General features: G+C 44.6%; 1 protein-coding gene across 1 annotated transcript in view; it reads right to left on the bottom strand.

Moving 5' to 3' along the window:
• Positions 1–903: 903 nt before the first annotated feature.
• LOC311237792 (leukocyte elastase inhibitor-like) overlaps positions 904–12,254 on the bottom strand; it is a gene marked incomplete at its 5' end in the record, with an annotated part of 48,732 nt that continues 37,381 nt past the window's right edge. Inside the window, 6 exons of the mRNA XM_084325770.1 lie at positions 904–1,390; positions 5,355–5,529; positions 5,738–5,827; positions 6,161–6,238; positions 9,551–9,693; positions 10,661–10,778. Coding sequence (XP_084181896.1) covers positions 1,170–1,390; positions 5,355–5,529; positions 5,738–5,827; positions 6,161–6,238; positions 9,551–9,693; positions 10,661–10,778 — 825 coding nt within the window. The 3' untranslated portion in view covers positions 904–1,169. The remainder of the gene's footprint in view (positions 1,391–5,354; positions 5,530–5,737; positions 5,828–6,160; positions 6,239–9,550; positions 9,694–10,660; positions 10,779–12,254) is intronic.

Consider the following 12,254-nt stretch of genomic DNA (forward strand, 5'->3'; position numbering starts at 1 on the left):
TCAGTTGGAAGGGCAGTCTATATGCGTAACAAAAAAAAATATATTTTTTTTCTTCAAAAAGGACATTTGTTAAAAAAATAAAAATACCACTTTTTTATGAGGCTCAAAAAGGCAGGTGCTCAAGCACCCCTTGGGGTGTGTGTGTGTGTGTGTGTGTGTGCGTGCGTGCGTGCGACAGATACAGTACAGTGCTTCAAGAACAACACATACAGGCTTATTGTCCTGGCAGAAAATGTAACAGCACACACACACCTTTTTCTCACCTGTTCTACACCCGCCATGTTGCTATCCAAGGTGTTTGCTGACATTGCTATAACCCCATGTTGAGTGATTAGTATGGTCACTCCGGCAGGAAAGATCAAAATCTCGACTCGTAACTCTACTGTGTCGGGGGGGGGGGGGGGGGGGGGGGGGGTAGTTTAATTGGGGAGAAAAGCCCCAATGACATCTGTTGTTTTAAAAATGTAATTGGTATGTAATGGAGCACACGACACTCCAATTCATTATCAAATGACACTTAAATTGCATATGACAAAACAAAAAGCACTTTGCATGGTTAAAATGTAAGTGTGCAAAACATCAAATTGGTAAGGAAACATTCAATGTTATGTCATCACTGGATAAATCTTTGTACATATACACATATACATATACATACGTATAAAGGAGCATATTCATTACGCACATAGTGGATGTTACAGAGACGGGTCAAAGGGTACAACCACTGCCCATCCTGGCCAATAGAATAAATTGTAGCAAGTGGATGATTTTGTGTTGCTGGGTAACAACAGTACAAGACATAATAGTGTAAGGCTTCCGAGTGGGGGTACAGGATATACAGTACAGTGCAAGAGATTAAAGGCTCCAATCAGTGATCCAAACATAAGTAATGGGTATCCCACTTTTGACCTTTGACCTTTCAAAAGTCTTTAGAGTAGATAAGTCACTGGTAATTTTCCAAAATGGAGACAAATTAGCCTGCTTGATAAATTCATGATAATCTATATATTAAATGATCATTTAGCCTACTCTAATCAATAAAAATGGAGTGGTGGTGTTTTCAGATGCAGCGTTTCTTGTCTTGTCCTTTGCGGCTCAAGCAATGCAGGATGGCAAGCAGAGCACGTCTACGGAGGAAACGTGAGCGTTGCACGTAAAAGGTGCAGCGTTTACTCGGGGGAGGAGTATCGGCCGGCGAAAAGGATGCTTTTGCTGGGGTTGTGCTGGATGAAGAAGAGGAAGGGGTGGTCGGCGTAGAATCTCATGGGCATGCAGCACTCCATCATGCCGGTGGCGGTGGCTGCGGCGGCCTCCGTGCCCTCCTCGTTCACCTCCACAAACGCCTTGTGGACCACCTTGGACAGCACCAGGTCACCGGCTGCAGACATGCCTGTCAGGAGCAGAGGAAGAGCTTCAAACGTGGGAAGAGAACAAGAGACACAAGGAGAGGACTCCGGGCTCATTCACATCTAATCACACAATGCGGGAATGCTTCTTTTGAATGAGGGGTAGTTACCGGTACTTCTTTTGAATGGGGGTAGTTGCCTCTTTTGAATGAGGGGTAATTACTTATTTTGGGGTAGTTGCCCCTTTTAAATGGGGGTAGGTGGGCTCCAGCAAATGTTGCCGCATGGGGTCGGCCAAAGAAACTGAGCAGAGATTTAGGGGGGGGGGGTTCCATTTTTGAGTTCCACTCTTCAAAGATATGTTCTTTTACTCAAAATTAAATCTATACCCAGTAAAAGGTTGAGACGGTAGCAGCAATAGTTGGGGTTGTAGAGCGTATTGCCCAGTAGGCAGTGTGGCGGCTGGTGAAAATTATTCTAGGTGGGGCGGTGCCATATTCAATCAGTTTCAGTAACTACAGAACAGTATATGTTGAGGCTGAGACTCACTTTTTTTTGCCGGTAGAACATCACGTACAAAAAAAGAGCCGTCGCGCTTAACGGCACGAAAACATCAAACGCGGGCGTGAGGCGGGCGAGCCATCAGCGCTTCACTTTCGCTCCCATGTTAACGGGCGTCGCTGTTCACACCGGCCGCGGGCAGGAAGGGAATTTTTTCCGCTTCGGTTGGAATTCGAGGCGTGCGCCACGTGCATTTTCACAGAAATACACTCAATATCTGCATTATTACCACACATATAGATGTTGTTCAACCAGCTAATGTGTCTGTATCTTTCCCAATACAAATAAACCATACTATACTTTGTCAGGAGTACAGTCACTGATTTCATCATGCTAAACCGTGAGTGCCTGCGCGCGCCTCTGGTCTGTCCGACGTAACCAGTGATGCAGTCGTAATATGGGAACTGCCCACACGCCACGTGCACGCGCATACATGTTCCCTCAGTTGCGCACAGAACAGATGATTATTATGCATAAAAATGTTTTAAATGTAATTGTAGTTACAATTTCTTTAATTGAATTAACTTAAACTAGAAAAGTAAATACAAACTAAATTAACAATGTAACTTAGAGTTATTTTACAGAAGGACAGTAGGTATCCTATTATTATGCAAAGTCTAGGTGATAAGTGCCGGTGTTGTGGCCGCGTACTTATCGCACGGCGCGACGAGTGCGCGCGTGCACATCATTGCGCGCACTTCTGCCCTGAGTGACCTACTAACACGCCGTGTAACCGCGTGTGTGCACGACTGCATGCCTGGACGTAACCCTTCGAGAAGCTTTGTGGTCTGGGCTTGAACTTTCCATAAACCTGTCCATATATAAATCCATTTAGTTAGATCCAACACTGTGAATGTATCTTGTGATTATTATCAATTTCCGACGACGACAACTATTAGCGTTTAGTATTTCCTGGTGGACGTGATGTCACACGAACGCGATGCTCAGCCAATAGAGTGAATAGACAATTCGACAATGACTCTGTTTGGGGCGCTAGAAAAAGCACCCTTCCGGGGCTGTGTCCACAGAAAGCATTTTTTGAGCTGCCAGCTCCTTTCTGCCATTCATTTCTATGGTAAAGACACGCTAGGAGCGCTCCTCTTCCCTGCGCCGCGCCGCACCTCACGTTTTAGCGCTCTCGCCCGCTAGCGTTTTTTGGCGGAGCGCTCTAGGCGCCTCGAGTAGAAAATGTTTCCACATTTGCAGAGGAGCACCGCTCATCAATGTCACTTTTTTCGACCGATCAATCAAAATCGAGTAAGTGGCGGGACTAAAAAGATCAACAAACATGGCAGAGGAGAGGCCGATTCTTGCCGTGTCTGACAACCCAGTAATATACGACCTAAGGTATATACAATCTGTAACTGAGGGGTACAATTCCCTGACTGTATTGAGAGTATGGTATCATTAAACCACTACTGAGTTATGTACTTTAATTACTGGCCATACAGTACACGGTATATATGATGAACACCCACACAATAACACGGCTTAACAAAGAAAGTCCTGTTTAGAATATTTATTAGAAGAGCAGCAATAGTAGATTACAGTATTGAGAATTAGGGTCGTGCTTGTATGGCGAAGAATGTGCATAAATAGGTCAAGAGCGTAAGTCCATGAGCATATTACGATGGGGATAATTAATACCACCTGTAGCATAAGAATTATATAAGGCACACTCGTAGGTCAGCTGGAGATACTAAGGGGGTTCCCTCCGGTTGTAAGCCAGCAGGGGGAGAGGAATTGTCGGGAGCAAAAGTCTGGATCAACGAGGAATAAAGAGACTCCAGGTACAGGAGACGGTGCAATAATCCCTTGGTCCTTAGACAAAGCAACAGCTATACTCCAGTATGCATTGCAGCATGGATGAAAGCTAGCCAGCCTCTGGGTCCTAGAGGCGGGCTCGACGGGGCTCCTCACAGGGTAGATCCCACACGGTAGTGGGGTAGACGGTTCTCTGCTCCAGCAGCCACAGTACCAAAGCAATATAATCCAGCCGAAAAGGGCTCTGCATTCGTCGGTGTAGGTTATCCAGTGTACATATCCACACGGTTCTCGTCTAGGACTCCTCGGATGGCGGCACAAGGTTAGGCCGCCCAGCCTGGATAAGCACACTAGCTCGGTACGATGAAACTGTGGTAATGCTGGTCACTGTAGAACGGTAGCCGCACGATACACTATACATAATAGACTATTACTTTATAATAGAATAAGTCGAACTCGACGATACAGCGTTAAACTCTGACACTTTAGCTATCAATTCGCACGCGGTCTCAAGGCTCTATTTAGGGGCAAAAAGGGCCCACTTCACAGCACGTTGTATCGTGGTGAAGGCTTCAACTTGTTGGGTTAACATGTTTTAGGATAAGTGCTTCTGTATCCACCTGCGACGTATTTATACGTAAGGTGAATAATCTAGTGCCAACCTCATTTCTGTCTCGTATTACTGCGCAAACCTGGGCATGTTGAGACATGTCTTAGCGGTGACTTTGAACTAGACATTGGGGGTATGGCCGTTGGCGCCTAGGGGGTCGCTGTCCAATAGGAGAACGAATATTATGGTCTGGCCTGTACCTAGGTAAAGGGATATTCCGTGTATATGTACAAAGAATATACAAGGGATATCAGACGATATACAAATATTATACAATATATCTCAAGTAATAAATATATATATTCGGTTTAATCTGACCCTTTGTAACACAATCTATAATGCAGATGACGCAACAATAAGCGCTCCCTGCGCTTTGGAATCGCTCTGGGCATTCATATCATTTGATATCCAAAGCGCTCCGCCTTGAAAAAAACGCTTTGTGGACACGGCGCCTCAGGCATCGTATTTGAAGACACTGATTGGCAAAATTTAGTTGCTAGGTGCATTTATGTTGCTCTGTGCATTTTTCAATTGGCTGCGTTGCGCAATGACGCCCAGTCAGTGGGGCAATATTTCTAGCGCCCCAGAAGAGAGCGGGGATGAACAGGACGCACAAACAATGATTTCTATTTTATATATTACACGTTATTGTTTATTTTAAACACAAACACACTTAAAATGAGTCATTTATATATAAAAAAGAATTATTATATTTTAGCGGTCGAAATCTACTATTATAGAAAAATCCAAAACCACTTTCCACCAGGGGGTGCGGCCGCCACTGCCATTAGAACATGAGTTCTGGAAAGGTTAGTCATGTGATTGCTTACTTATTAAAAATGGCTTTAAAGGACATTTAGGGAAATACATGTATTTGCCATCTTCCCCAGATTCAGACGAGAAGATTGATATCAGTTTCATCTCTGTGTGTCTGCAAAGGAGCAGCTTGCCTAGCTTAACACAAGGACTGGAAGCAGTAGGGAGCAGCTAATAAGTGTATTTCCCCCCAAAATGTGTGGAGTGGTCCTTTAAAAAGGGCAAAGCTAACAGCCATATTCCATATTCCCTCCTACCAGAGAAGTCACAGAGATCTCGTGAGAAGGCGTCCACCATGCCCATGCTGCTCAGGACCTCCTTCAGGTCACACGTCTTCTCCATCTTGAAACGAGGCAGGCCCACCTGAACTTCTACCATCATGCCTCGGCGGGTCCACTGCTTAAAGTTCTCATAAGTCAACTCCCTCTCCATCTGGGATGGGAATAACATCAGCATTTACTGTGTGTGTGTGTGTGTGTGTGTGTGTGTGCGTGTGTGTGTGTGTGTGTGTGTGTTTGAGAGAGAGTGTGAGTGTGTTGAGAGAGTGTGTGTGTGTGTTGAGAGAGAGAGTATGAGTGTGTGTGTGTGTGTGTGTGTGTGTGTGTGTGTGTGTGTGTGTGTGTGTGTGTGTGTGACCTACCTTCTCCAGTCCTGTGGTGTTGTCCTCCATCTCGTTGGGTAGAAAGATCAGCATACTGAGTTCCTTCCCTACATAAGGCAGCTCCAGGATCTGTCAAACACAGTTGACTGAACTGCTTACAGGTAATACAGTACATAAGGCAGCTCCAGGATCTGTCACACACAGTTGACTGAACTGCTTACAGGTAACACAGTAGAGTGAGATAGTAAGAATTGAATAGTCTCACATGAATATAGCTATAAAAAAGGCACTGCTTACATTCACTGATTGATTAGTTGCTTGTCTGATAGAGGGAGAACGATTGATTAGTAGAGAGAGAGGGTTGATTGAGACTAGCTGCCACATTGACTCCAAATAATCTATTATACATAGCAGCTGGATGCTAATATATACCGTTGATCGATTGGCTGTTTGAAATATTACCTGGCAGTTGAGGTCAGGGATGACGGCGAAATGGAACTTGGCCTTCAGGTTCATCATCTTCACTGGTTTACCCTCGTTCTGGAGACAGAGACAAACCACAGCCTTGTAGTGTTGATCACCGTTTTGTCGTTAAAGAGGTAGTTCACACTCCGTCTCTTTCTTTCCATTTTTCTATTCCTAATTTCCAATCGACCCACATGGATCTTAAAGGAACACGCCGACATTATGGAAAATAAGCTTTCCGCTTATCTTCTCCAGAGTCAGACAAGAAGATAGATACCAATGTCCTCTCTGTGCATTCAGTAGAAAACTATCCGGCTGCAAGCTAATTAGTGGAAGCGGATACGGATCAACTGGCCTCCAAACTCCAGGGATGTGTTTTTGCTGATCCATATCCGCTTCCATTTATTTGTGCTTGCAGTAAGATATCCTCTACCCCCCCCCCCCCCCCCCGCCCCCCACCAATGTACAGTTTCTTCCCCTTCGGATGTATATATTTTTTATGATCTCTTTTTACAACACAGTTCTGTATATCTGTATGTCTTGTATGTCATAAATGTCCTGATTAATTGAAAATGGGGGACCCCGATGTAAACAAGACGAAAGTATTTTTCTGGTCTGCATCCTCTTAGCAGTTGTTTTGTATTGAGCTGTACTGTATTGTGCCCATTCTGCAATCTGTTAATAAAGTTTTCAATCAATCAATCAATAGTTTTTCTACCGGACAGTAAGCACATTTCCCATAATGTCGGCGTGTTCCTTTAAGTTCACGTCACCGATTCTGAGATTCCGGCATCGGAATGGCATTCAAGAGGGCCTCTGATGAAACAACAAGGTAACTTGCTCTGAAGAAACGCTGGCTTTACACGCCTCATGACCTCAGACGAGGTTGCATGAGCGGACAAGCTGCTTTGAGATCATTTGGAGGACAGATTCACATCACATCTGACACCCCCCACAGACCAGCACTGTACCAATGGAAGACATCACAGGTATCTAATGCATGTAACCTCTTGCAGGAGATAAAGCCCTGTTAAGTTATGCCTAGTAGACTTATCAGGGCTTGGCACCCGCAAAGTCCGCAATATTCCACGGAACTGCCTCTTACAATCTAGTGAAATTCCCCACCTTCCATCTCCGTCCGAGGACAGACGTTTGGCATACACGCGTAACCAATAGTCCTCTTTCGGTCCAATCAGTTGACAACCCATTTCCTGAGGAGCCTACACATGGTGCAGAGAGGAAGTGCAAGAGGACCCGCCTCCCTGGTGACATCACTACTTACCGTAATCTCTTGTCACCATTCTCCAAAAACATTGCTAGTCAAATCCTCCTTTCACAATAAGATTGAGGAATCTACAAAGAACCTCCATAAACTATGCCATCATGTCCTCCCTCCCTCTTCCCTTTCTGTGGAAGACGTTTCCTTCTTTGAGAAAACGGTAGAGAATATCCACAGTTGTTTCTCCTATAGACCTCTCACGGGTGACGTATTTCCGGCTGCTCCCGTCTACTGTCCTACTGTAGCTTCCTCTGTGGTTCATGCAGCTGTGGTTCCCGTGAACAAGGCCTTCTAATATACAGTTCTCTCTCTGATAAGGCAGGGGATTTAGACATTCGGAGCTGCCTAAAATGGCCAAAACCAGCTCAGCATTGCAGATCAGGTCCCCCGACGTCACCAGCGTCAGCGCATTCTCTGCAACATCCGGTCATTTAGGTCAGCAATTTGGCTTTAAAAAATTGGAACGTTAACAAAACATAAAATCCTTTGATGAAACGCAATTTGCCCATTAACCCCACATGCAGCATCAAAGACAAGATTACTCGTAACCAGGAAAGGAAAACACCGTTAATTTTCGCCATTGGCAAAATTACTAAAAACGCGTGAGTGGTCCCTTGGGCCCGCCACAATTTCAATGTCAGTCCAGGGATCCAAACTAAATTTTCTAACCTAAGCTCCAGCCAACTCGACTCACCTTCTAAAAATGTATCCCTCACTGGTTAATCTTTCCAACAGTAAACAGATGTGGAAGAATCATGTTGTGCAAACAGGCGTGCCAAGCTTGTCATACCATTCACACTACCTACGTGTTTGGTTTACGGTGCCATGGCAACCCACCCTCAACAGATAGCAGGTACCATACCGTACATTGAGCGAGGGTTGTGCAAAGTGCAAACATGCCAGAAAAGAAAAGACATTTTTATTATGTTCAGGTTGACAGGACTTGGCGGTTTGCCGAGCCCATTGTGAAACGCCTCGGTGTCCCAGAGCCTGCGTCGTCTTGACTGAACCATATCACAAGAAACCTGCCCGCAGCTGCCCTCCATGAGGCTAAGATGACCCCCAGCTGCCCTCCATGAGGCTAAGATGACCCCCAGCTGCCCTCCATGAGGCTAAGATGACCCCCAGCTGCCCTCCATGAGGCTAAGATGACCCCAGCTGCCCTCCATGAGGCTAAGATGACCCCCAGCTGCCCTCCATGAGGCTAAGATGACCCCCAGCTGCCCTCCATGAGGTTAAGATGACCCCCAGCTGCCCTCCATGAGGCTAAGATGACCCCAGCTGCCCTCCATGAGGTTAAGAGGAGTGATTCAAGTTAATTTGAAAGAGTTGATTGATCAATAGATGTATAAATAAGCGCTGAACTCATAAATGTTTTACATGTTCTTTTTTTTTATCCACTTTTTCTCCCATTTTCTATATTTTCTCCCATCCCAATTTCATATCATCCAATTCAACCCTCCCCTGTCACGAACGCTGTTTCTTGCCTCCCACAAGCCGGCTGCAATGTGGACTAAGTCATACATAGCACAAGTCCCCTCCGGTACTTGAGGTAACAGCAGTCGCATCTTTTCACCTGCGCAGCTCGATCTCTCAGTGGCGAGGAGTAACGCGTGGGAGGCTCACGCTGCCCCCGACACTTCCTGATTCTACTGCGCAGGCGCACCAACCGACCTGTAGGAGTCGCTGTCCACAACGCCCGATCCCCACCCATCAGTTTCCCACCCCCTAATACGGCCAATGTGTATTAGTACGGACGACCAGCTAAACTGAAAGCAATGTGGAGCGCTGGGCTCGAACAGGCGAGCTCAGCGTCTCTGCATTCGTGGCGAGCGCCTTGCCCACTACGCCACGTAGCCGCCCTTGTTTTACATGTTCTTATTGAGCTGTTCCAGAGGAATTTCGGAATCTGGTGAAAACAGAGTATAACAACCCACAATAATTATACTACGCAACATGGAGCGCTTCCCACGGGACTCAGAGTAAAGCACTTGCGTGTATTTATTTTCGGGTTGATGACAGATGAGGTTGAAATCCTAAAAACCAATGGTCAATATGTTAATTTCAAATTAAAAATATTGTAACTGCTGATTTTAGAGACCTGTTACCTTGTTGATCTTGAACTGAGCGTCTTTGGTGTCTTTCTCGTCAAATGTTCTCTCCCATTTGCCTTTGAAGTAGATGGCATTGACCAGCACCAGTATGGTCAAGGGATCCACCACACCTTCATTCAGCAGATCCTTGATCTTATCTGGAATACAGGATAGAGACGACCACACAGGGGATCAGTGATGTCGTTTGAAGTAGTGGTCGATACAGATCATTGTTGAATACATTTAGCAGATATGAAAGTCTGATATTAAAAGGCCTCAAGGGATATTTTGGATTTTTAATCTTTTTCGGTAAGTTAGCATGACATGGTTGGTATCTGCAGATTCCTTGCGATCTCTAGGTTCATGATACCAGTGCTCTAATCTTCAGCTTTGGCCTGCAACAATGTTGCTAAGCTTTTGACATTAAATATTATATTAAAATATCTTTTCTCATAAGCATATTGCTAAACTTTGGAACAATATATAGCCCCTTATAAGCTAGCACTGAAGTGCTCCAATACCATGGTTCTTAACTGGTGGGTCGCAACCCCTGTTTTTTTAAAGAGTTTAGGGGGGGAAAAGGTCTACAGAATTTATGATGTTGCGCTTTTATTTTGAAAGACATACGTTTCCTGTGACGTAACTTAATGTCTAAGGAAAAAGGTGGGCCCTGAAACTCAACCAGTTGAGAAGCACTGCTCTAGTGAACTCTCACTTCATATGGTACCATTATGTTCACTCCTTCACTAGATCTGACCCACTAGAGCCCATGAAAGACGGTAATGTGTCAGGATGATATTTGATAATCGGCAGATACAGATTTTCTAGAGAAAAAAACTGCAACATCTACAAACCAATATATCAGTCAACCCTTAGTTTCAAGCTGAACAGACTAGAGCAATAATAAGCTTTGGACCTTTGAAAAAATCTGAACCTTGTAGACCAATAGATAGCATGCTTATTCAGTGTAGCTGTACCTGGTTCAGTCTACAATGGTCCTCATTTCAAATAGCAGTCTTAATTAGTGCATCTTAACGTTCTGGTGTGTGTGTGTGCTTGTGTGTGTGTGTGTGTGTGTGTGTGTGTGTGTGTGTGTGTGTGTGTGTGTGAGAGAGTGTGATCTACCTTGTGTCTGTTTCTCCACCCAGCTGTTGATGTTGAGCCTGGCAGCTTCATGGTTACTGGCGAAGTCCACAGACTCCAGCTCAGAGTTGTAATGCTTCCTGGTGTCATTCAGGAACTCCTGCAAACATCAATCGTTACAGATGCCGCCACTGACACAGAAGGAGATGTATGCTTGCTCGGTCACGCCTTAATACCTATCAAAATCACATTTAAAAGGAACACGCCAACATTTTGGGAACTTAGCTCATCGTCTTCTCCAGAGAGAGACAAGAAGATAGATACCAGTTTCCTCTCTGTGCGTTCAGTAGAAAGCTATCTGGCTGCATGTTAGCCTAGCTTAGCACAATGAATGGAAGCGGACAGTGCCGGTTAGCCTTCGGGAGAGGCGTTAGTTGGACAATGCCTAGGCTAACCGGCACTGTCCGCTTCCATTCATTGTGCTAAGCTAGGCTAATGTGCAGCCAGATAGCTTTCTACTGAACGCACAGAGAGGAAACTGGTATCTATCTTCTTGTCTCTCTTTGGAGAAGATGGTAAGATAATTTCCCAAAATGTTGCAGTGTTCCTTTAAGACCTTTTTATGATTAAATGTAAGACTTTTTAAGACCCCACGGGAACCCTGTAACATCCATTCAGTCATTGGTTGATCCATCCATCCACTCATTCTTACAGAGTAAAGTTAAAGATGATCCCATGTGTTTTCCATTCCTTCACGCATAGCTTTCATTGCTACCGGTGTCATTCATGCTACCAAGGACTTGTGTCTCTCCTAGGCTGAAACCTTTACCTCAACCATGTTTCCAAACGTAGTGAGTTAACATACTTACATAAACATGGAGCTGCGCGACACATAAACCAGGGGTCCCACTCTTTTTGAGAAATCATTTTCCAGGACATTTCCAGGAGACGCGTGTATATTTTCCCCAACGGAGTTTCACTTCAGTGTTCGGTTTGCGCGATCTGATTGGCCACTGACGTTTTTTTCAGAGCCAATCGTGTTACTCCTAACAATCGTGCCAGCAGGCTGTTACCCTAACCCTAACCTTAACCAACTAACCCTAACCTTAACCAACTAACCCTAACCTTAACCAACTAACCCTAACCAACTTCGAAAGAGAGCGACTTCGAAAGAGTCGCCAAGCTTAACCAGTTTGTTAGGAGTAACGCGATTGGGGCTGAGAGAAACGTCAGTGGCCAATCAGATTGCGCAAACCGAACGCGGAAGTGAAACTCCGTTGGGGAAAATATATACGCATCCAGGACAGCACTTGCTCACAAATGGTCATATTGCATGTTGCTTATTGGAATAATATACCGAGAAATATAACTATGGTAAGGAACAAATTTATGTTTAAAAAAATAGTTAAAAATTGCGCTCATGAATAATGAGTTAAATTTTGGTCATTGACTTATTATGGAAATTAGTATGGAAATATAAAGGTGATCGGTGACTTGAGAAAAGTTATGCTATATTATGAGTTAAAATCATATAAATGATTTTGATCCGTTTTGTTCTTATGGACTGACTATGTCATTTGTATTTTATGGTTGGAGAATTGTGATATCTGACTCATGAATATTGAGTGAGCTTTGA

This window comes from Notolepis coatsorum (assembly GCF_963971535.1).
Source record: "Notolepis coatsorum genome assembly, chromosome: 12".
Classification (NCBI taxonomy): Eukaryota; Metazoa; Chordata; class Actinopteri; order Aulopiformes; family Paralepididae; genus Notolepis; species Notolepis coatsorum.